A 24,304-nucleotide genomic window follows, 5' to 3' on the forward strand; every position below is an offset into this window, starting at 1 on the left:
GCGCAGCTACTAAAAAAAAAAAAGAGCACATGATCCCACGCGCTCGTGCACGCTCCTGCAAGCTAGTGCACAGGACTGCTTCGTGTCTGGGTCTTGATGAGCTCCGTTAAAGAGCTCGCATGTCTCCACATGCACACTAAAGAGCTTTAGCTGGAGCAGGGAGACGTCTGCCCATAAGTCTGCTCCGATGCCAGGAGGCATGCGTCATGGTGTGAAGAAGGACGTCTGTCATTTATGGTAAGAATATGTGTCATTTATTCATTTATTTGTGTTGTAACTCTGATCTCCACGACCCTTCCAAAGGAACCACTGTAATACAATTACAGACAGTATTAAGCTCGTCATGCATGTTTGTTCATTAAAATGTCTTTGTTCGTTCTAATTTCATAGTTGCTAGATGACTGCTATTACAGCAAACTGAAAGCTTTCTAGAATCATATACAAACTGCAGGCACAGAATATAAAGCAAAAAAAATTGATTTCAAGAACTCCAGAACTTTGATATTTTTTAGCATCTAATTTTTAAGTTCTGTACCATCAAATGAAGTGCAAGAAGGAAGCATGAGTAACAGGGCTAAGGGTTATGGAGTGAAGATATCTGGTGTTTGAAGATACGTTTCTGTAGCATGTAGAGACCGGCTAGGCCCCAAGAGGCCCGCGCGGATTAAAGTTCTGGAGCAGTAGCTGGAAGAAGGAGACATCCACGGAGCACAGATGGAGTGGAGAGGCAGGAAAGGTCTCCAACACTCTTCATCTCGGAAATGAAAATGCCGTTAAAGTTGAGGAAAGGGTTGAGGTCTGCAAAGGCATTGGAAAGAACATGCTCGTGGAGGGGCGCAAAACAGCCTGCCTGGTTAGCTCTGACTTCGGAGGGCCAACCTTATGCAATGAAAGAGGATCTAATACACCCCCCCCCCCTTCCTCCCCCACACACACTACTTTGGTATTTGCCAAGGGAAGAGTAGCCAGGGATCAGCAGATGAAGGGCGAGTACTGTATACAAATGTACGGGCTCCGAGGAGGCCTAGGGGTAAAGAGAAGACGGTCTCGACACAGGCTCGACAAGCTGGATCAAGCTACTCGCCGGCCTCGGAAAAGATCATTAAATAAGCCAAGAAGAAAACGCTGGCACAGGAGATTCAGAAGCCTGCAGAGACGTCTGAGCAGCAAGGCAGGTCTGCGATCCAGTTGGCGGGGAAATTCGCCCAAAGAAAAAAAACAAAACAAAAAAAAACAACACAATGGCTCTTTAGATGATAATGCGGCACGACGATCCAAACGTCATAGCGCAGATACAAAGTGTGAAAAAGCAATTTTGTGGATCGATCCCTTTCATGCAGAAGCTAGACGCACTCTTTCAAACGTGGGGGCTGAGCCCCTGGGCTGGCCGATGTGGCTAAGCCCGCTTAATTGGTTTTTCGTAGGGTCGTGAGCCCCCGAGCTAAGAGTAACCCAGGCATAAGAAAACAAAGTCCCCTCAATCCAGAACAGAGAGCAGCCCACACATGAACGGAGCTCCTGGTGATGATCCTACATGTGGAAAATGAAACATCTAGCAAATAAACAGATCAGACATCGTACTCAAACTCCAAAAGAGGAAGATTACGACTTTGTCAAATGCGCTTCTATTTAAACCACAATTAAACAGGATGTTTCAGACCAAGGTCCTTCATAAGCTATACAAGCAAGGTGCTTCTGTAGGAGCAAGAACTAATATATATATAATGAGCCCCTTTTATACACATATACGCATGCATAGTTCAGACTTCATCTGTATATACCCTCTCACAAGGAGTTGCATGTGTAGTAGTATTCAAACAGTATTCCATCCTCTGTTCTCATCCATCCTTGTATTTCTTCCAGTGCGCCCTGGTCCCCCAGCAGCTGACGCAGACCTTGTTGACCCAGGCGACATCTAAGCTGGTCTGACACTCTTATTTTGGACCGTCATTGTTAGTGAAGTAGGCGGGTGCCATAAAGGATCTTGCCCAAGGGACCACACTGAAGACACCCTGGTCAAGATTCAAACTCCAGACCTCCTGTACCTCAGGTCTGTGGTGTAACCCACTGAACTATCTTGGCTCTCTGCTGTGATCTTCAAGATCAGGTCAAGCAACCAGACACAGTAGTGATGGATGAACAGCAGAAGAGGGCTGTAGATGTAGCAGTCACAAGTGATGGCAAAATCAGGGAAAAAAAAAATATACTAGTTCTAGTACACACACACACACACACACACACATTTTATATATATATATATATATATATATATATATATATATATATATATATATATATATGCACAAAGAGGTGCTTAGTTAGGAGAGTTGGCCACCATTGAACTAAATTAGGTACAAAACCAAAGTGGAACGTTTAAAGTATCTCTCTCTCCCTCTCTCTCTCTCTCTCTCTCTCTCGCTCCACAGGGCCAGCGCTGCCGTTTGCCAAGATTTTAGGTTGTTTTTTTGGGTGTGTGTTTTTTGTTTTGTTTTTTTCCCTTTTGCCATTTAAATGGGAAGAAGGGTGACGGTTAGAATGTTAACAAGTCAATTTACCAATCTGGACAAGTATGTCAAAGCCCACAACCGTTACTGTGGTTCTTATTCTCTCTCCCCCCGCCCCCTGCTCCCTCCTTCTCTCTCTCTCTCCCTGTAAGACAGAAAGGACGACAGCCTAAAACACAGTGTATTATGTACTTTAGGGTTTCTCAGTAGGGAAGAAGTCATTTCCATGTTCGGCTTAAAGTAGCCCATATGGTATATTCTCACCAGGGGCAGAATAAACAGAAAGCGTATTCATTCCGGTAGCTGTTTACGGGTGACTTCATGAGTCCTGTAGTGGTCCCTGTAGTTTCATGTTAAAGAGAAGAATTATAACCATTCAAAAGTAACTGGGACTCTGCTGTTGGAATGTATTTATATGGACCATGCTGAATGATGGTTTTGATTTAGCACTGAGTTTTTAGTTTTGCCGTCAAACAACAGGAAGGTCAGTTTGCCACAGTTCCTGAACCCAGCGAGGGCGCCACGGGGTGGAACGTACTTTACAGGCCAATCGGAAGACGCTGTTTACCACAACAATCAAATGACCGTGATTCTCTGAGCCACCCAAAGTTCGCAGTGCATTACAAGCTGTTTGAAATCCAACCCGATTCCCCCTGGATAGCGTTCCAGGAAGAGGTGAAAGCGCACTGGGCAGATAAGAGAAAGTGCTGTCTTTCTAAAGAGGTCTCAGCCAGGATGAACCCGTCACAGCTAGCGGTTCTCACCTCACTAAATGATAGGTGGGACGAGAGAGAGAAAAAAAACAACAGGTTGGTATATCAGTCATCCAGCAGCAATAAAAGAGAGTGAGGTGATAAAGCCATCTTTCACTCACTCTCTCTCTCTCTCTCTCTCTCTCTCCCCCCCACACACACACTCAGACAGATAAAAAGAAAAAGGATGATGGGCTTTGTTTTGTGTGTAACACACAGGAAGAGAGGAAAAAAGAAAGCAAAAGCTCTCGGCTTTGTGGTAGAAGCCCCCTGATGATACAACCAGTGATCTCTTGCCACGCAAAGAGCTTTCAATCAGGAGTCTGCTCCTCACCTCCCCAGCTGAGCCAGATGGGTTTTTATAGTGCCGGCTTCACTCCAGTCATTCCATTTTTCCCTTCATCCAGCAATTATTTACATAGGATTAACCTGCCTGCCTCCCAGCAAGGCTGGACTCCAGCTCCCAGGCTTCCTAGCGCTTCTTAATGCCAAGCATGGAGTTCCTGACCAAAGCACAGTGGGGCCCCGCTGGTGAAACCAAGCACCGGCGTTTGTTGCGGGGGTTAATTATCTTAGCAGACGCCGCTATCGGGGGACGGAGACCAGAGGATGTGGTGTTTTTAACGTGGGGTTGTGTTTTTTTTATTGTTATTATCAAGGGACTGTTTCTGGAAGGTATGGATGTTCCAAAGAACACCGACAGACCGGCCCGAGAAAACGAGCACGCACTGTCCCGCCGCCAGGCGGGTCACACGACGCACGAGCCAATTATAGGAGAATAATGAAGACAGCAAATTGCCCTCGAAACGTTAACTGTCGTGACGAATCAATGAGGGGACCGCGGTGACATACACAGAGGTGCCAATAATTGGGGCGTGTGGGCAGCACTGAACCTCCAGCTCCGCGGTCACACCCATTCCCTGACAGGTGCTACAGTAAGTGGTTTTGTCACGGACGCGTGACCTCTGATCTCAATCAGGCACAAACCCCTCAAGTCTCTAACCCCCCCCCCGATAAGGGGGAGTTCCCCACAGTCCTAGAGGGGGCTGAGGCCTTCAGCCTTTATCAGATAACACACGAGCCACAGCGTGGAGCTCGATGGGACATGGGTAGGGTGTCATGGCTGCTAATCGCTTCCTCACAAGGGGGAACAAAAATCAAGTACAGTCCCGAAACCTGCCCGTGAAAATGAGGCCCTGATGGGGGTGGGGGATTGTGGGTAACACCCTGGAACACAGGAATAAACAAAGCCAGTGCCTCGTGCAATGATTATTTCAATCATGGCAAAACTGCGTGAAAAATCCCTCCAAACTGTGAAAGAAAATATACCTTTGTTCTGTGGCATGAAGACCCATCCACCCACCCACCCCGGGCCTCCGATTTCATCCGCTGCTTGACAGGTGACACATGCATAGTTTGACATTTGGGGGATAGGGGCGTGGAATCAGCCACGCGTGGTCCCGTCCAAACGCGGCCGCTCTGTCCTTAGAGGCCGCCGCGGTCCAGTCCCTGTGGGCCCGGGACGCTGTAGGACTAGAACAGAGCCCAGATGCCATGGAAAAGTGATCACAGACGGGATGCTTACCTCCGCCGCCGCCGAGCAGACTGGAGTTCGCTGTAGAGGAGACAAAAGAGGGATGAGAAGAAAGGAGACAGGATCAGTGGCAGGTTTAAAGAACATTTCAAAGAGAAAACACTTCACCTCAAAGAGGACGCCATTATTTAGATAAGAGCTGGCACAGACGTGGACCTCGAAGGTCAAGCACTCTCAAAAGGTAGATCCACTCAGAAGGGAGGTTTCTAAGGTGCTAGGCTGTGTGCGCTCTTGTGTGTGCGCACGCACGCACTAGGGTGTGCGTGTGCTAGCGCGTGTGCGTGAGCTAGGGCGCGTGCGTGCGTCTGCGCACCGTGCCACTCTCGCACGGTCAGCTGCTTTCCGTCAGCACTCGGACAGCTTCACGGAGGGCCGGCAGAGTGACTCTAAACAGATGCCTCTTTGATGTCGGGTTTCAGACCTTTGATAGAGAAGCCTGGCTGGGAGGGGTAGGGGGCGGAGCCCTGGAGCTCTATGAAACCCCTCTCTCTCTCCCTTAGCCCAGATAACAGGAGTACAAACAGCCCTGATGAATTCCCAGTGCTGCTTCTCACCCCTCCGGTCCAAATGGCGACAACATGCCTTACAAGCGGGCGCTGATTATGGGCGCCTTGTTCACGCAATGCTGGGAGCCCTCCAGCCACAAACATCTGCCGTTCCTCGGGTCATCGGAAGGTAACGTCAAAGAGAGTAAAAGAGAAACTTCATGACTGCAGAAGCTCGACGGGCGAATGAGGGGGGACTAAAAAACAACCCAGAAGACAGGAGACTCCTGCCTCCAGACACTTCGCTTCCCCGGCCTGATTGCAGGACGGATTAAGAAGCCACTGTTAATTTGGGCGCAGTAGGTCAAAAGCAAAGCAGACGTGTTCAAACGCTCGGTTCACACCGAGAGAAAACCTCCCTTCACTCTGTATATCCCAGCCTCCCCAGTCTGGAACAGGCATCAGCAGCAAAAAAAAACCATAAAACCTGACAACAGAAGGACTGTAACCAAACATCCACTAGCCAGAAACAGGGGGGGGGGGGTGTTAACGTAGGTGATGCTAGACAGTTTCAAATCCTCAATCCTTTCAAATCCTCAATCCATGACCTCCCCAGATTCAGAAAGAAAAAAAACAAAAACAAACAAACAACCAAATAGCAGGAGCTTGGGTTTTGGATGATGCTCCGTTTTCTCTCAACTGCCGTTCCAAGTTAAAAGCGCCGCGTGAGCGCGTGGGCGGGAAGACAAAAGCGGTTTGTTGTGTTTTTTTTCTTTTTCCTCTTTGCCAGAACGTGCACCTCACTGGGCTATTTTGTTGCGCAAACAGTAAAAGTGATGAAGATAAACAAATGTTTGGGAGCTGGCCGCGAAGGCGCGGCTCCTGCCTGCAGTGCTTCTGAGCACTGAGAGACATTTCCGTCGCCCTGTCTAAACGTCCCGGTTCTCCACTACAGCACGCTCCGGCTGAATGGAATCCAATTACAAGTATAACAATAAAAGGATCGGAAAAGATAAAAGTCTTGTAAAACACTCACATTTACCGGATACTTTCACAGCCTCGGATGTTTAATAGACTTCGTATGAAGCCCATTAAAGTGTAGGAGATCAGTAATCACAGCCTTTCAGATTTACCGCTGTCATAATCTCAACTCAGGAGGATGTTACATGTTTCAGATTTACTGTTGTCATAACTTCAGCTCAGAAGGATGTTACGTGTTTTGTGATCCGGTACTTAACAAGATTTTCAATGCCAGAATCATTTAGTCGGGAACCAGGCTTAAAGTCTGTCGATCCGCACGGATCAATACGAAACTACGTGTGGTCCAGGATGTGTTACAACCCGTGGTGAGACATCTTGATGGAAGACATCCATTCCTCGATGGCCGGAAGATGACCCATTACTTTCTCACATAGGGACACCTCTTACACAGTAATACTAGTATCGTATGTATACATTTATATTTATAGTATTTAGTTGATGCTTTTATCCAAAGTGATTTACAATCATGCCTGAACACAACTTGAGCAGCTGAGGGTTAAGGGCCTTTTGCAACCTTCTGATTGGAGGCTCGGTGGTTCAAGTCCCTATCAGAGTGGGGTTTCCATGTTCTCCCTTTGTCTGCGTGGGTTGGTGCTCTGTCCTGGTCTTCACCTCCTCCTCTTGCGGTCCCCCAGGGGTACGCTGTGCACAAAATTGGCTACTGCTTCTCATCAGGTCTGTGTGTGTGTGTGTGTGTGTGTGTTAAATTTTTTTTTTAAAAAGAGTGATATTTGTAAAAAGTGTTCTTGAGTTTGAGAAAGGCGCTATATAAATGCAACTAATAATAAGTCGAGTACCTTAACCACTGAGCTACCACTGCCCCATATGTATATAGCTAACGTACATATACATATATATATATATATATATATATATATATATATATATATATATATATATATATATATATATATATGTGTGTGTGTGTGTGTGTGTGTGTGTGTGTGCGTGTGTTCCATATTTACCACGTCGGTCAAGACGACCACAACCTGTGATGTATACGGTTGCTTTTTCTACAAGATAGCGCCCTACCAACGTAATCCAACCTCCGCCTAATTATGCAGGATTGTGGGAAATATGTGTAAACTGGTGCAGTACAGCTGGAGTCACGGACACCCAGCTCATCCAGGGACGTAGGGCCAGGGAAAGCTCATCGATGAGACACTGCAGAGCACGATGTTTTGGGTGAGCAGGACAAACCAAGCCCGTTTACGGCTCACCTCTATACACGCTGGGAGCAGCACCGCGTCTCAGCGGGGACTTGGGGGAGCGTGTTGGCCTGGAAGGTACAAGTGAAATCTTTGGCTTGGTCTGCTCTATGTCTTTTCTTTACTTCTTTTGCTTGTCGTGATATTCCTCTCCCTGTGTGATGCGAGTCACACCAAAAGCTCTTTTCCTCCTCTCCCGTTATTCATCTTTTTCCCCCTCTCTCGCTCTCTTTGGTAGCACAAGAAATGTCTTACACATGCAGGAGAACTATCTGTTACCTCGGCGGACGGCAGAAACGAAACTAACCCTACGGCAATTGATATCAAGGGATGCATTAAAATCCTCAAAATGAAGAGAGCCTTTTTTTTTTTTTTTGACGAGCCCATATCAAGCGGCAGGGAGCATGAGAACAAATGAGGAACAGCTGTCTGTTTCTCCAAAAAAAAAAAAAGAAGAAGAAGAAGAAGAAGAGATGAATAACCTGCAAACTTTCACACACCAGGAGCAAATAAGAGAGATCTGTCATAGTTCGAGGAATGCCGAGGTTTGCTATTCGTGTAGTGATGCGGAGTGACATATTTACTAATACACACACACACACACACACACACACACACACGCGCGCGCACACGCACGTGCATACACACACACACACACACACGCACGCACGCACGCGCACACGAGCAATGGGCAGGTCCAACAGAGCTGCTTGAGCCGGAGCAGAAACCGCAATGAATCATGGGACAGACGAGCATGCCGCAAGCCCCACTCCAGGGCTAATGGGCACCATTACAGCTTGAGAAGTGACAAGCAGAACAGGTGCTGTTTGTCTTGATATTTCACACTTGTTCTTCTTAGTGAAGTGGCCTTCAGTGTCCTTAGCGAGGTTTGCCTCAGTGTCCTTAGCGGGTGGGCTGCATTTAAGATGCAACTCCATTGCTAACTGTCCTGGAGAAAAAAAATAGCCTTCAGAGCCTCTTTCATAGGGAGGTCAATCAGTCTTTAAAAAAACAACCACAAGGAAAGCACAGTTCAGTCCACCAGCTACAAAAGGTCGTCTGGACATTCTGTTCTATTCTTTCTTTCTTTCTCATCACACGTATCTGTCAAAATTAAACCACCAACATTTAACACCTTTTAGCTCAGTTGCCGGCTGGGAGAAGCACAGAGGTGTGAAACCCATCACGGCTCACTTCAGTGGGCAGGGTAGCAACTATCCCACCAACCCCGCCAGGAAGAGCCGCGTGCAGCCGCACTGGAACAGGAGCGGCCAGAGAGGAAGTCGCGCACTCTGCTTCCCGCGCCATCGTGCCGTTGTCCCACGGGGAGGGAAACGCAGACGGCCAGCGGCTGAAGGACGCTTCCTGCTGTGACCCAGATGTATCTGGGAGATGTGGAGAGTGTAGCTAGGAAGTACTGCAGCGAAACGCCTCAGAGTCCCCAATCTAACAGCACAGTGACGAGCTGGTTAAGTTTATACGCACGCACAAACACACAAACCTATGCACGAGCTGGTCATTAGCCAGTAGTGGTAGAGAAGTTTCTAACACCTGCCTCAATTGTGACAACATCCTCTATCAGGTTTACACACACACACACACACACACACAAAATCACACTTCTGTCCTGTGTCTCTCTTTGAACTAAGCCATTACACACCACAGCTAAAAGTAGCACACTACTACCCATCATCCCCCACAGGCATGCAGGACATCTTCCCGAGGGAAGGGAGCTGATCACCAAACGCAGAAGGTGCTGGCTTCGATCTCGCTCAGAAGCATGCGCGCTCACGGGCAACAACAGGAAACCACGTTTCATAACCGACAAAGACGACGAGCTTAATAAGCTTTGCATTCTTGTGAATCCATCCAGACGAAACCCGAGTAACACGACCTTCGTCTGAAACCTTGATTTCTTTCCAGTGACACCAGAATCAGTCTAGAATCTCACGCCTGTGTGCTTAGGAAAGGCCTGCAGAGGTATGTGGGTTCTGAGGAAGTGGAACGGCTCTGGGCCGCGAGGCCGAACGTGTAGCGCGGACGTGCAGGCCAGCAGGACCCACGGGGGGAGAAACACGGCGCTTGCTCGGAGGCCGAGCCGTTTTCTGGAATCTTCTTTGAGTTTATTCTACTCTCTCGCAGGCTTCATATGAAAGACTGAGCTTAGGTGCTTCAGTTCACAGTGTTGCAGCATGTCAGGCCGGGTTCGAATCGACAGTTCAAAACCCCAGTCAAGTGGAAATGGGAGTGCCAAGATCTTTTAATGTCGGCGAGTTTCTCCTCCTCCCTCCCTCACACACACACCACTACTTCACAAGTCAGTCCAACAAGATCTGACAGTCAGGGCTGAATGTTGGATGTATCATCAGGGGTGACCCCCCACACACCCCCCCACCACACACACACACACACACACACACACACACACACACACGAGATACTGGCCACAGTCTGCCTCAGCGTTAGTGCAGTTCAGCGTTAAATTGAAATGAGTTTTGCTGGTAATGATGAGCCTCTTTATCATTAGCTACTGAGACCTGCATAAATTGGACTCTTGCGCAGACCATCGACTCTCCACATTCCCCTCCAACCGCTCACACCCCCCTACCCCCACACTCGGCTTCACTACCCTCCACCACCCTCAACTACCCCCCCTACCCCCACCACCCTCAACTACCCCCCCTACCCCCACCACCCTCAACTACCCCCCCTAACCCCACCACCCTCAACTACCCCCCCTACCCCCACCACCCTCAACTACCCCCCCTACCCCCACCACCCTCAACTACCCCCCCTACCCCCACCATCCTCAACTACCCACATATTCCCTCCCCCCTCCATAGTACAGGGAAAGGAGCTAGAAAGTACAATAAAAGCAGAGAGAGAGAGAGAGAGAGAGAGAGAGAGAGAGTCGGGCTGTATTTTTTTATTTTGCAGCCTATTAAAAATGCATGTGGTTTTGCCTGGGCCAAACTCAGCACGGTGTGATAACTGCACACAGCAGTTTTGTTCTTTATGGTTGCGAGAGCTCCCCAAGGAACATCCGCATGTAGCACAGAGCTGCAAAGCAGGACAAATCACAGGACCAGGAAGGAGCTCTCATCTCTCTCACACACCCACGCACACACGCATAGACATACACACACACACACACACATTCACACATGCTCATGCACACACAAACGCCCGCACGTACACACACACACACAGCGGCATGAGTGGAGACAGACTGTGAGTGGATGTGATCAAAGCTCTCCTCCCTCCTCACACCGCACAAGGTCAGTTCACTGTCCACAGAAAGTCAACCAAAGAGGCAACCACATGTGTCTACTACATGCATCTAACATGGAGCTCTGCTACATATCTCTACAAAGACTGGATGAAAGTTTATATTGCGATGAATTTTTCCTTAAATGCAATATTATATATATATATAAAATCAGCTGTGCAAGCAAAGTGCTTCTGAATTAGCAGTAGGAGGAGCCAGTTTATATATGAAACAGTAGATGTTTAAATTATAACATTTTAAGGGGTTCTGAAGTTCCAACATTATAGATCAGCTCTTGTTCTTTGAGTTTCCTAATTTCATCGCTGCCATAGCAACAACTGGCATTGCTAACAGATATGTCATAAATGCAGTGTCCATGAGTATTAAAATTGGAAGAAAGAAAAACTGGATCCTTAATTCTGAAGGTGTTCAAAACACCAACCAGCGACCTTCTGTTGGTTTCTCCAGTGTAAAGGATGTGGTCTCTGAATCATCCTGGTGGATTCTGAAGTGTTGAAGTGTCTTTCAATGGCAGATTGTTTATAGGTCAGATTGTTTATGGCACGTCCACTCTCTGTACGGGAAAAGAGTACCTTCTAAGAGTTCCTCGGGAAACCCACAGTTATGAGAATATTCACACATCTCCATACTGAAGAGGAAGCCTTCGTTCTCACTGCAAGCGCCTTTCAGTCTTAGTAGCTGTGAGTAAGGGATGAAGAGCTGCATTTCAAATAGGAATGAGAGCCTGTAGGGTTGTAATAAATGGTGGTGTTTAAACAGGAATGTCCAGGCTTCGCTGAAACATCCAAAAGGGTCATCTTCATGGTAAGATGTACCAATATTCCATGTACATTCCAGAGATGGGTGGAACGTGAAGAATGAAGAAATAAACCATTCAAATGTGCATGTAGCAGGACCAGAAATGCCATCCGTGTATTTTTGTATTTTAGAAACACAGAGTACAGGCCCAGCATACTGTTCAAAAAAGTACCGCAACAAATCCTACAAAGAGGGTGGCATAGCATGGTGCAATTGTAGTACCCATTCTAATTCCTCTTATATATAGATATATAATTACTTTTATGTAATGGGCATTTAACTGCTTAATGATGGTACTCTACCATTGAGGCTTTGAACTGAACAACATTATGGACACTACAAGCTGAATGCCTTCTTTATATGAAATTATACACTTAAAAAAAATGAATTTAAGTGACACAAAATTACTCTTATAGGATATCGAGACATTCCTGCACAAACACCCACCCTGAACTTCTCCAAAAATGAGATCAAAACAACGGCATTCATTAAGTAGGAATAAGACAATCCTGCGTTTGTCAATCTTAGTCAGAAAGGCTTGGAATAATCATGGCGTGTCGAATAAGAAAGCACTTTCTAAATCAGAAAGACAGAAAAAGAAAACTAGGTTGCATAATTCATGAAGTTACAATAGTAATGCCATTCTCATCAAAATGAGACTTTTCTCTGAAACAGTTCTCTCAGCTTCAAGGGAGAAGCATTCTCATCCTTCATTATAGACTCACTTCAATAATAATAATAATAATAATAATAAATGCCAAAATGTTGATGACTGTATATGCTGATGATGCAGTATATTTTAACGTTTATGTCTTGACGCTTGTTCAAACACTCATAAATGTGTTAGTCATTAAGCCCCTGGTACTTTAATTGGCAAATTGGACATTTGGGGTTTTCTCGCCACCTCTCAAATCTCTGCATGGCCACAGTTCTCACGGCACAGTCTCGCCGGATCCCCTGCCCCGCCTCCACCCACGGTCCTGCCTCCCTCGGCCGTAGTCGCTCATCAAATCTCGCTCAGCCCATGCTGCTCGCCTGGCCTCTCCCCCCTCCTACACCCGATGCACTGGGCATGACTGCTTGCTACAGTGGAATGACACTGTAATGGTGCGCTCGCTCTCTCTCTGGAAAATGCTAACCCAGACTAACGTATCGCGCAAGGGGTTGTGATTCATCGCCTTCAAAAATACCAGAAACGCGTGTGGGATGGCATGCAGGCCTCCCTGGCTTTATTGTCAGCTTACCAGTGAATCAGAAATAGGTGCAGTAGGACTATTATGCGAAATACAATAAAGGCCGAGACGCGCAGCACAAGGCCTGGACTGACACACTCACAGACTCCGTTTATCCTGCCTGCAAGGCACACTGCTCGCCAGCGCTCCAGGATGGACAGCGAACACAAAAGAACAGCCGGGAGTTCTTTGGGAGACAGGAAATTCGCAGCGGCTAGTGGCTGTTCAGCAAGCGCTCTGTTATTCTGGTCAGTGGCCACACGCGCGGCCAATGTTCCCGACTCTCGGAATTCCTCCTGGCTAATCCTGTCCTCCCCCCGCCGGCGACGGCCCCCGTGCATGAGTTACAGGAGTATAGGCCGGCGCCCGACATTTTGGAGGGTTCTGAGCACGTCTGGACCAGACGCAAGCCCTGGTCAGTGGTTCTGTACAAGGGTGCCAGAGCAGATTAAGAGAGATTAAGGTTTGTACTTGTTAAAGACCACCGCGGCTCCAGACGTTACCTTGAGGTAAACTGTAGGGACAAACGAGCCGGTATTTACAAGCATTCACAAAAAAAAAACGCAGATACACAAAAGAGACAAAGTGATGGGAACTCACTATAGTGCACTCAGCACTGCACACCAATCTTGAACGAGAGCAACTCAAAACAAGCACTTCAGGGTGGGTGCAGAGGTCATGAAGACTGAGCAAGTCGACAGTGATGAAAGATGTATCCTAAACGATTGATCCGGTTTGATCTGTCCTCTGTCCAACTGCCTTAACAATATTCATGAGGGCACTTGAAAATGTTAACAAAAAAACAACAACAACAAAAAAAGATAAAACAGTTCATGGTCCCCCCCCATCAAACTTTAAGGTATTCACTTATTTGTTTCCTTTTCTTCAGAGTGAAAACAAACCAGATTTGTGCACTTCAAAGAGAATGGCTGGCATGGCGTGGTCAGGGTGTTAATCCCGCGCTGGACGCCAGCACCACCCGCATTGGGCCAGTCTTTGTCGCGGGGAACAGGCGGCAAGATAAATAAGGTTACCACCATATCCTGTATGCTATCATTAGTGCCTGGGGCCAAGCGCGGGGAGTAAAATTAGATCATCGCTGCCACATATTGCACCAATAAGGCGTCTCACCTGCCTGTGAAAACCCACGAAGGCAAAGGAAATTAAGGCGTCCGTTTATTGGGACATTCATGAAACGGAGACACAGAAGAGGCAGAGGCTTTGCGACGCAAAAGCACCTCGCCGCGCGGTGTCTGACGGCGCCGGATAATGAGCAACGGGCACACAGCTAACAGGCTGTGTACGCAGGAGCACGAAGGAAACTCAAACGTGTTCGGTGCACGCTTGACAGCACAAGCGGGAGAGGAAAGAAAACAAGGTGGAATGCAGTGAGGAAAAAAAATGCCTAAGACCTTGAGAAACAGGGCATTTCGCTGAAGTGTTAAACAGGCCTGGCTGCTTAGGACAATGAAATCCTGCAACAAGAGATTCTGACTCTCAGAAAGTTCTGATCAGCGCTTGAAAGCTTTGGGCCGACCTTTGGCACGACCTTAGGGGAGACCTGTGGTGAACTAGAGACTAGCGCTGCCTGTTAGGTCTTGGGTTGCGCTGAACCCCTACATGGTTATTATTAAATACACATTGATGCTTCAGTGTATTATTATAAGTTGGGATAGACCTGAGAACCTTCACAAGGTGCACTCGGGCCACGTCCACTTCTAAGATGCGTGATAAAGCTGCGTAATGTTGCAATGCAGAAACAATTTAAGCAGAACGCACCGAACAACTCTGACAACTTTATCCACAATTGAAAAGTTTTCATTCCTGAACCATTTTTACACTGCAGTTTCAGACATTACATTGCAGATGTTGCAATTAGCAAGATTTTGCAGCTTTCTTAGCAAACTTTTCTTACGGCTTTGCGTTGTACACACATTGAGAGAAACCCTTCTTGGTTTCATTAGTTTAGAGAGACAATTCAAAAACAGCTGACGTAAGTTTACCCTAAAACGACTGCTTTGTTTCTCCTGTTGAAATATGCAATCTGAAGCCCTTTTTCAGAAGGGGTCCAGAGTGCTATACAGATGACAGTAGCACTTCTTTTGGAGTACGGTAAAAGACTTGGAGTTTATTTAAAGCAGAGCACAGAAGCAAAATGAAGACCTGCAGTGCATTCCATTCAGAATTGAAGTGTGCTTTACTGGGTTCCCTCATCAACCACCAGCTACAAACCACGGAGGTGGAGGTACACCTTAACGTTTAATGGATAGGCAAACAATGTCCTCTTAATCTTGAAGGCCACATTTGTTCATGAATTGATTGACTAGCTCAGTCCTTATTTAAAATGGCACTGCTTTGCAATGCCACAAAAAGGCATTAAACAGAGAATCTGACAGCAAGAAAAATTCAATCAACCTGAATATAAACTTGGAAGATCTAACCAGGCTTTTATTCGAATTTCAAAAATATCCCCAATGGATACAAAAGGGGTAGAGGCACTTTTACAAAACGTACTTAGTTTTTTTGCATCCCTCTTCCAGACGAACTGGCATCATTCCACAGTGAACGTGAACGCTGCACCAAAACCCTGGGTCCTCAAACCCCCTCTCTTCATTCTCACAGAGCTGGCAGCCCCTGCCTTCAGCGCCCTTCACAGTCTGAGCAGCGCGGAAGAATCCTACGACTGCACAATTTGCATTCTAGCAGAAAGAATCTTATTAAGAACCGGAAGAGCTTAATAAGACCGCTCTGTTGAAAGCGGCAGTTTTCAGAGAGTAAACCACTTCGACAAATAGATGGCCAAATTTAAGCGACGGACTTGGCTCCTGTTATGATCGGGCAACTCGGTCGGTAGATTTTTTTTTTTATTATTATTTGAGACGGAGAACATTTCACTCGGTTATGCTGGTGGCGAACCTCCATGGGGCAAAACGTCATATTACCAAAGACAAAGCTGGATACGTGTAACGATCTTATTTTTGAGACTTATTTAATATAGTGTATATTTATGACCTAGGTTTCTAGTTACACAGGCATTGTGTACAGCGCTCATGTTCCATGAACCTGCAGCTGCTGTCTAAGAGCAGCGGGGAGTCCTGCATTTGGCCTCGACCCTCACGCCCCAGCGCCGCTTAAACCCGCAGAAAGCACCTCGCGGCTCTCCGAGGGCAGCTGCCGCAGACGGGTAACATTCAGCGCGGTGTTGGTGTGGCCGCGGGGCTGAAGTTTGCATATGGCGCCGGGGCGTCTTTACCGGAGTCGTTCTGAGCCATGAGCCAATCGTTCACTGCCATTTTGTGGCTCTGCACGGTTTTCAGACCAAACAGCTGTACATGGAATTATGTAAGATTATGTACTGGGTTTTTTTTTTCCCCCATCCACTTCCTTGTTTACCTTTCATTTTTTGTGTAGGTTTAAAAAAAACAACATTGTCCCTCGCTTCTTTCCACCCCATGCACGTCCCTGCCCGTACGGTGGCTACGCCGGCTGTGTAGCTCTCTCTCCGATTTTACTAATCAACGGCCTTTTTTCCTCTCTTACATGGAGTGTATTCTATCACAGTGGAAGCCTGCATTACTCTACTGGGGGACAGCGAGCACAAAAGCAGCTCCATGGCGAGCGCGTCTAATCCTGGTATGGGACCTGCTCTGCTGAGCTCTGATCTCGGTGTAGGCAGGAGCTGAGAAGCACAGGAGCCTCGGTGCACAGACGGCCCGACAAACTTGCACACGCGACCCACAGACTAATATTAGGTAATGCGTTAAGGCGATCGGAAGCCTGTGTGGACCCAGCTGTTAAACACAGTCGCTTGTCAGGTTAAACGAACTCGCAGATTCTGCCGTGGCACTGCGGTGACGTGTACTGAAGCGTGACAGGAAACAAAGCAGCTCTCTGCCTGATCTAGAAAACGACAGCACCATTGTCCTAAAAGTTCAATTATTCATTTTTAAATCATCTTTCCCAGAACGCCAGGCATTGCCTTCGTGCCTGTCTACTGCACTGATGCCACACCAGGCTCTCTCCCGTTCTCCAGAGTGCTACCTGCCTAATTACTACAGCATTTCATGTCAACCATCCTCATACGGGACATCAAATCCAAGCAGGTGGATGGCCAAAACACACACACAGTTGTTCTAGTTGCCAATTAAAACAGTTACCGAATGTGACACTTCTGCCAAACCTAGCTAGTTTTAAAAATAAATAAATAAAAAACAAACTGTTGCTAGATTGAACATTAGCTTAAATGTTGGCTAGATTAAGCAAGGGAACTTTCTGTATTGTACAGAGATATTAGACCTTGAAGTTCACAGGTTTCCAGAGGAACATTTCAGGCAGAGGTCCTTCATCAACTGTGCAAGCACACCAAGCAGAAGCTAATGATAGTCAACGTGGAGTGGAATGTTGAAAACGTTTTAGAATAGATTTTGGAACACATCTACAATATATTATAATGTATTCCATTTAAAAGGATATATTACAGGGAAACCCGTTTCAGAGCAGCATAAGTAGCCTGGCAAGGTCTCGTAAAGTCTATGAAAGCTCAGGCCCTTGAAGTGAGTGGTGTAGAGGCTGAGAGCGCTAAAACGCTGTAATTCGTCATGTGACCCTTCCGGCACAGCTGGATGGCTTCAGGTTAAGCACCAGCTAAAATATTCAAATCCATTTTCGGAGGGGGAGTGGGTACTTTGTAAGCAAAATCATCAGCCCCCAGTTTGCATTCGCGCACATATTGCTCTGAAACAGAGTGGAACGGAAAGCTTTTGAACGGTGTCCTCCGGGGAGGGTACACCCAAGAAATTATGCAGAACAAGAGTGTGATTGGCGTGAACAAGCAAACAGCCTCGCTCCAAACACAGTCCCCTGGCGCACGACTTCCGGAAGCACACAAATCCCAGGTTCCCTCAGCGATTGGCTGTTGGGTATCAGGAAATAAATCTCTTTCTCCCTGTTCCCCACCATCACTGGAAGAATGTTAATAGGGAGTACTGGGTGGTGGGTTGGAATTTGCAATAAAAACAGAGAAAAGAACATGGCAGGTTCAGAAGGGCTTTGGGGGTTACAGAGGCAGGCAGTCAGTGGGTCAGCACACTGGACCGACCTGATCACAAACTAAATTATTTACTTTGGCCCACCATTCAGTTGGATGCAGAAGCTAAACAGCTCATGGGCGGAGATGTGGGAAGAGAAAGGCCTGCACTGTGTATTCTGAGTAACAGAAATCACCTGTAGGTGTAAATCTCAGGAGTGTTTTATGCGAGATACCATTAGCTCATAACACAGCTTAGAGTTTTTAACGGACAGACACAGGACCGCAATTCACCTTTTGCAGCAAAGGTGTTTTGAAGGTGTCTTTCAAAGTTTCTTGTAAAAAAAAAATAAAAAATGTTTTTCTTTAGTATGGACTCAAAGAGAGGAGAACAAGGTTCATCTGAGGAAGCAGAAAGAGGAGAAAGACTCCAGATCGCAAATCCAAACAGGATTTTGTAATCATGTAGTTAATTCCACAGAAAGTTAAATCAGTTAGGTGCTCCGAAATTGTGTCCATACTACAGATTCTCCTGCCTTCCTTTACTTAGGTGTCAAGTGTGCCAGAAAAGTTACCAATCAGTCACACTGATGAATTAACGACCAGTGATTGCGAAGTCCAGCACTGGAAATTGGGTTCAAAGATATCTGCTCTAGAATCTGTCATTAACATCATTAACTCACCAAACAGGATCGCAAGGGTGCCTTGTGTTAGACGTACAAGCCAGTAAGCTTTGCTCTCGAGGCTGCTTGCAACAAAGGCTGAAGGCAGCGTGAAGCACGCCGTCCCTCCCTGAAAGAGAGGGTGGTTGGCCAGGGTACATGTTTACCACCTGTTGGCCCTGGGTTCGATACTCAGGTATGGTCATTGCCTTCAGCCTTCCTCGCAACGCTCCAATGAAAACAGATTTACCATCACAGAATACCTTTTGCTAGCTATTAGTTCACTGAGGCCGTTGTGGTGATGGATAATATCTAAGCAGTTCTGGTTGCTTAGGTGGATACAAGCTAAATCTAGCCCTGTGAGTTAATGGAGGCCATTTTTAATAAAGAGCATTAAATCGGCACTTCTGGCCAACCTCCGAGCTTGTAGGCGGCTTGACCCCGTTGCTTAGGTGTCGTTCAGCTGCCAAGGTGACCTTCCACCTACACCTGTACCTGCAGCATGCTAGCTGTCGGGGGTTTAGTTCTAACACTTGGCCGAGCGGCCTGCGGGAAAATTACAGTGACTGAGGAACAGATGGGCTAAATGCGTATGTGATTAAAAGTCAATTCAGTTAGGGTCAGCAAAATGGATAGGAAGAGACCAGACGTGAACATAGACATGAACACAGGTAGGCTAAACCACGTTAACTCGCGTCTGGCTCATATCATGGTCTTTTTTTTTGCCCCTCTTTCCCTGTCTCTCTCTCTCACCCTCTTTCCTGCTCCCTCTCTCTTTCTATCCATCTTTCTCACTCAGAGAGTCACCATCTGGTGCACACTTCATTCAATCATTGCTACTTTGGATGCTACGCTTGCAGCTGAGCGAAAGTGGCTGCAGTTGGACCCAGTCCTAATAAACAACTTCCTCTGTTCACTCGGGGGGGTTGCATTGGCACAAACATCCCATTTTCCAAAAAGTTTTCTTCACTTCAGAATGTAAAACAAAACACGATGAAGAAAGATGAAGAACACATTATTAGGGCTCAAAAAGCACCACAGACACAGGCTTCAACATATTCACTCGGTTACAGGACAAGGAGACGCTGCTTCTTCTGGTTCAAAAAGGCTGTTAAGCTTCTAAAGCCAGAAATGTCACTCATATAGTAGAGTTTCCCCAGAATCCCCCAGTTCCATAATCCTAGGTTTCAGTGCATCCAGAAACACCAATATGAACATTTACTTTAGAAGCATGTGACAAAGCATTGGGGGAGCTTGATACAACAGTGGAACAGGCATGTTGGTTTTTTTTTATTATTAAATATTCCTCCCCGATCACTAAAAGAAAACGACACTGTCAGGATTAACAGAAGACTTCAAAGGAGTGAGACTTTGTGATCATCAATGGAGCTTAATTACAGAGGAGGCACCAGCAGTGGCCATTGCTCGTGACGTTCTCATCACTTATGAAGCACAGATATCTTTAAAATAAATAAATAAATGGATCAAACTTGCAAGAGCATTTAACTGGCTTATCTCAAAACGAACGCCATCGGTCCACAGCACTTAAGCTAAGAAAAAACAGACTCACTCAGACAAAGATAAAGATGCTTTCTCACTGACATTCTTTTTTCTTCTTTTAAACACACGCACACACACGACACTCTCAAGCTAGCTTCCCCTTGAAAACGAGAAACTGTTTCCTTCTCCTTCCATTCGCATGAGAAAACATATAGATCAGATCGGGAAAGCCCAGGCCACAAGGCTGTAGAGCAACCGAGTGTAATAACTAAACTGTACTTAACCCTCATTCGAACATCTGCTTCATATGTTTATTTATTATTTAGAGACTTGGCACCTCTGCACCAGTCAAATGACTTTAGCTTATGATGGATCCGATTTTGGATTTCTGCTTTTACTAATAAACTAAAGGATTTGAGTGCTTCTCTCAGCGCTGACCGCAATACGCTCCTTCCCTCACAGAGCGCGTTGCAGGTAAATCTGCACCCCAGTTCTCATTCTCTCGGAACTCGCCGTTAAACAGTTTGTCGATGTTGAAAGGAGAAATGCTGGAGGCGCAGCCTGTTTGTACGTGGGTATGTTGAACCTCTGTGCTGAAGAACTCCCCGCAACTCCTGGAATTCTTCACATTTTCTTCAGGTGCGGTTCATCATAGGAAGGCCCATCAGCCAGAGTGGAGATCCATCTCGAGCGTCTCCCAGAGCTGTCCACAGCTCAGCCCAGCTCAGGGAACCAGACACCAGCCCCACAGGCATTGACGTGTTCCAACCGAATACCATCTTTAATTGCTTGGAACCTTTCCAAAAAAGGCGAACCATCGCGCCCGTTTTCTTGCACAGGCCTGAAGGTAAGACGGAGGGAGGCTTAGTGGACCGAGTAGCCAGGCCATCAGGCTTGGGGTTTATTAAGCGCCTCCGTCATTAACGAGAGAAGATGCACATGCGTGGTCTGTGCTAATGCACGGGACCTGTCTGTTCAGGAGAGGCCGGCTGTGTAACGGAGCCCATGGAAACATGCTCTCCATCAGACTTGTGATTTGGAGAGCATATCTCCTGTGTGCTCTGGGGCTGGGCTCCATGAGAGGGACCAGGCTGCAGCTGACTGCTGAAAGGAAACCCGATCACGGTATTGGTCGCCTCACATTAACCCTACTGAGTCCCTCGCACTTAAGCGAAATGGATCCCTCCCCCACGCCCCTGCCGGACGCCACTCCACCAGACCGGTCCTGTCCCAGGTGCATGGAGGAGTGTGTGCGTGTGTGTGTGTGTGTGTGTGTGTGTGTGTGTGTGTGTTGGGGGAACTGAAGCATGCCCCTGGCTGATCAGATCAGGTGAGGCCCCAAACCTTTACCCAGGCATGAATGAAAAGCCACGCTCTATTAGTCTCTCTGACAAATGTTCTCCCAGGAATGTGGCAGGCCTTTCCTTAAACCAAAAGCGTAGAGCTGAGTTCTCACTGGATCCTCGTTTGCGTGAAACACAACAGCGCCGTGGGTGTGGGCCGAGGTCCTCAACACCCCCCTGCCAGTGCATAGGTCTGTGCTGAGGGGGACCCATTCATTCCTCAATTTGGACTAATCAGGTTTGAATCGAGCAGCAGTCTTGTGTCAGTCTTGGCAAGAATTCTGGTTGGAGATATGTAATCTCAGGTTGCAGATATATAATATCTCTGGGGCATATTTAACTCAAATATAAATAAAGGGATTGTCTCCTGCAAATATATGATATGTCACTGTTTGGCTGGGCAGCAAGGATTTGTTACCATCAGACAGTCTAGACAGCGAGAGCTGAAATCTCCAGAAAAATCAGGAATGTTTTGGGGGTTTATTTTTGGGAGGTGGGGGGCATATTTCCTTCTCTTCTCCTCTTGTATTTAAAACAAGGTGGTACAAAATACAGTTAGAAAAATAAGCGGAGCAGGTTTCAACAGTCTACAGCCAAAAACCCTGCTGCTGTTTCTGTCACTAATGCATAAACATGCAGACATATAGCATGTGCTAACACTGCTTATGACCACTACGCGAGCATGCACACATACACAATTTCAGCACAGTGAAAGGGCTATTATTGACATCGGTTGATATCTGGGTGTCTGAGTTAGCAGGTAATCCGAAAACCCACAGGACACACAAGTCTTCGCTCATCCACAGCAACAGTAATGTAGTATGTAATTTCTGCCTCCCAGTTAACAGGAGAATCAGCCCTAAACAGCTGGAGGGAAAAGCCCTCTTAGGAGAGCAGTAACTGTTTTTAAAGCCAGAAGCCCCATTTAAGCGTAGCATCTGTTTAGGGTCAGCGCGGACGAGCACGGCAGGGCGAGGCTGTGGCGAAAGGGCTGGCCATCTGGAGGCACCGCTGAGGAGGAGACATGGGACCCGGGCACCAGCACATCATTTCTCCCTTTATTTTTCTATCCATTTCTCTCACTTACATGCTCTGTGCTACAGTCACGCCTCAACACTGTCTCAATCGCATAAGCTAGCACACAGGCTATCTCACAAGCTACACTAACATACAAGCTAGCGCAGGCTAATACAGAAGTTAACACACAGGCCAACACAGGTTAATATAGAGGCTAACACACAGGTTAATATAGAGGCTAACAGGTTAATATAGAGGCTAACACACAGGTTAATATAGAGGCTAACACACAGGTTAATATAAAGGCTAACACACAGGTTAATATAGAGGCTAACACACAGGTTAATATAGAGGCTAACAGGTTAATATAGAGGCTAACACACAGGTTAATATAGAGGCTAACACACAGGTTAATATAAAGGCTAACACACAGGTTAATATAGAGGCTAACACACAGGTTAATATAGAGGCTAACACACAGGTTAATATAAAGGCTAACACACAGGTTAATATAGAGGCTAACACAGGTTAATATAGAGGCTAACACAGGCTAACATACAGGTTAATACAGAGGCTAACACAGCTAACAGGCAGGTTACTAACAGACAAGCTAACACAGGCTAACACAGAAGAAGCATGGAATATAGAAGCCAACACACAAAAGCATGGAGCATTTATTTATGTTTAATATATAGTTGTTTTCCTCTCCACAGAATGTTGGTCAAAATCAGACTGAAATAAATAATGACAGAAAATGGATTTTCAAATAACCCTACAAAATTAACAGATTATATTCACAAATGCATTCATTGCAAATGCAACAATTAACTTGGAATAGGGGAATCCTGTAAGAAGACAGAGCAGAGTGGTATGCTAAGAACAACCGAAAAAAGGCGATTTTGGGGGGTGGGTGAGGTGGAAGAGCGACAATTCTGCCACCTTCTCCTGAAATCATCTCCTAGCATGTTGGTGGTTTGAAAAGGTGTTGAATGGACAGGAGCCTTTATATTGGGTGTGAGTGCTTTGGTGTGTTCCCCAGACTCTCCTGCTGAGTGTGAACCAGACAGGCCTGTGGTGGGAAGAGCTCGGGGTTTGTGAGCGTATGATGCAGACACGAGGGGACTGGACTCCATCGAGACTAAGATCCGCTCTCCTCTTACCAAAAAGAGAACATCTCACCCTCCCCACTCAGTGATAAAATGGGTGGTGGTGGTACTGATTTATAAATCAGCGCATTACCAGCTGAAAGTGCCACCCCCACTCCGCTCTGTATCGGATCAGAACACTCCCCCACACCCCACTCCTCATTAGCAAGACACAAATGAATCACAACTACAGACTCTCTCTCTCACCCGTTTTAGTGCAAGTCATAAGCCAGACACAAGATAAGCCCCATCTTTTTCTTATAGCTGGTAAGCACAAGTTTGTGGATCAAGACTGAGAGATGGGGGCTTGTTTTGTCACAGCTACCCAAAGATTCAGAAGGGGATTTTTTTTAAATCATTTTTTGTTGTCTGAGTTCAAATATCAATCATTTCGCTTAATCCTGAGACACTATTAACCTTGTGATTAATACCAACTATTAAGGCCAGAGATCCTTCACAAACTGCAAGATATAGGGATTCCCACAATACAGGGATTCTCGTTCAAAAGACCTTTTCTGGCTCGATACACACACACACACACACACACACACACACACAGCCACCAAACAAACTGTACAGTAACACACTATACACTACAACAAAGATGGTTTCCACATGAAATATGATCACAAAAAAGTACATATATAAAAAACTAAAGAGCAGGTAAGGAGACAAACAAAAAGAGACCCCCAATGAACCGGATGATAG

The 24,304-nt window shown here is 46.5% G+C and overlaps 1 protein-coding gene across 3 annotated transcripts in view; it reads right to left on the bottom strand.

The window, feature by feature from the left end:
• The window catches only part of macrod2 (mono-ADP ribosylhydrolase 2), a 486,386-nt gene that overhangs the window by 340,003 nt on the left and 122,079 nt on the right, over positions 1-24,304 (bottom strand). For 2 of the 3 annotated variants that reach the window (XM_035531411.1, XM_035531409.1), the window contains exon 4: positions 4,842-4,871. The exons of the other annotated variant lie outside the window; for it this stretch is intronic. In XM_035531411.1, coding sequence (XP_035387304.1) covers positions 4,842-4,871 — 30 coding nt within the window. The remainder of the gene's footprint in view (positions 1-4,841; positions 4,872-24,304) is intronic. 3 annotated transcript variants of the gene reach the window in all.

The sequence above is a fragment of the Electrophorus electricus genome, chromosome 11, assembly GCF_013358815.1.
Source record: "Electrophorus electricus isolate fEleEle1 chromosome 11, fEleEle1.pri, whole genome shotgun sequence".
Lineage (NCBI taxonomy): Eukaryota > Metazoa > Chordata > Actinopteri > Gymnotiformes > Gymnotidae > Electrophorus > Electrophorus electricus.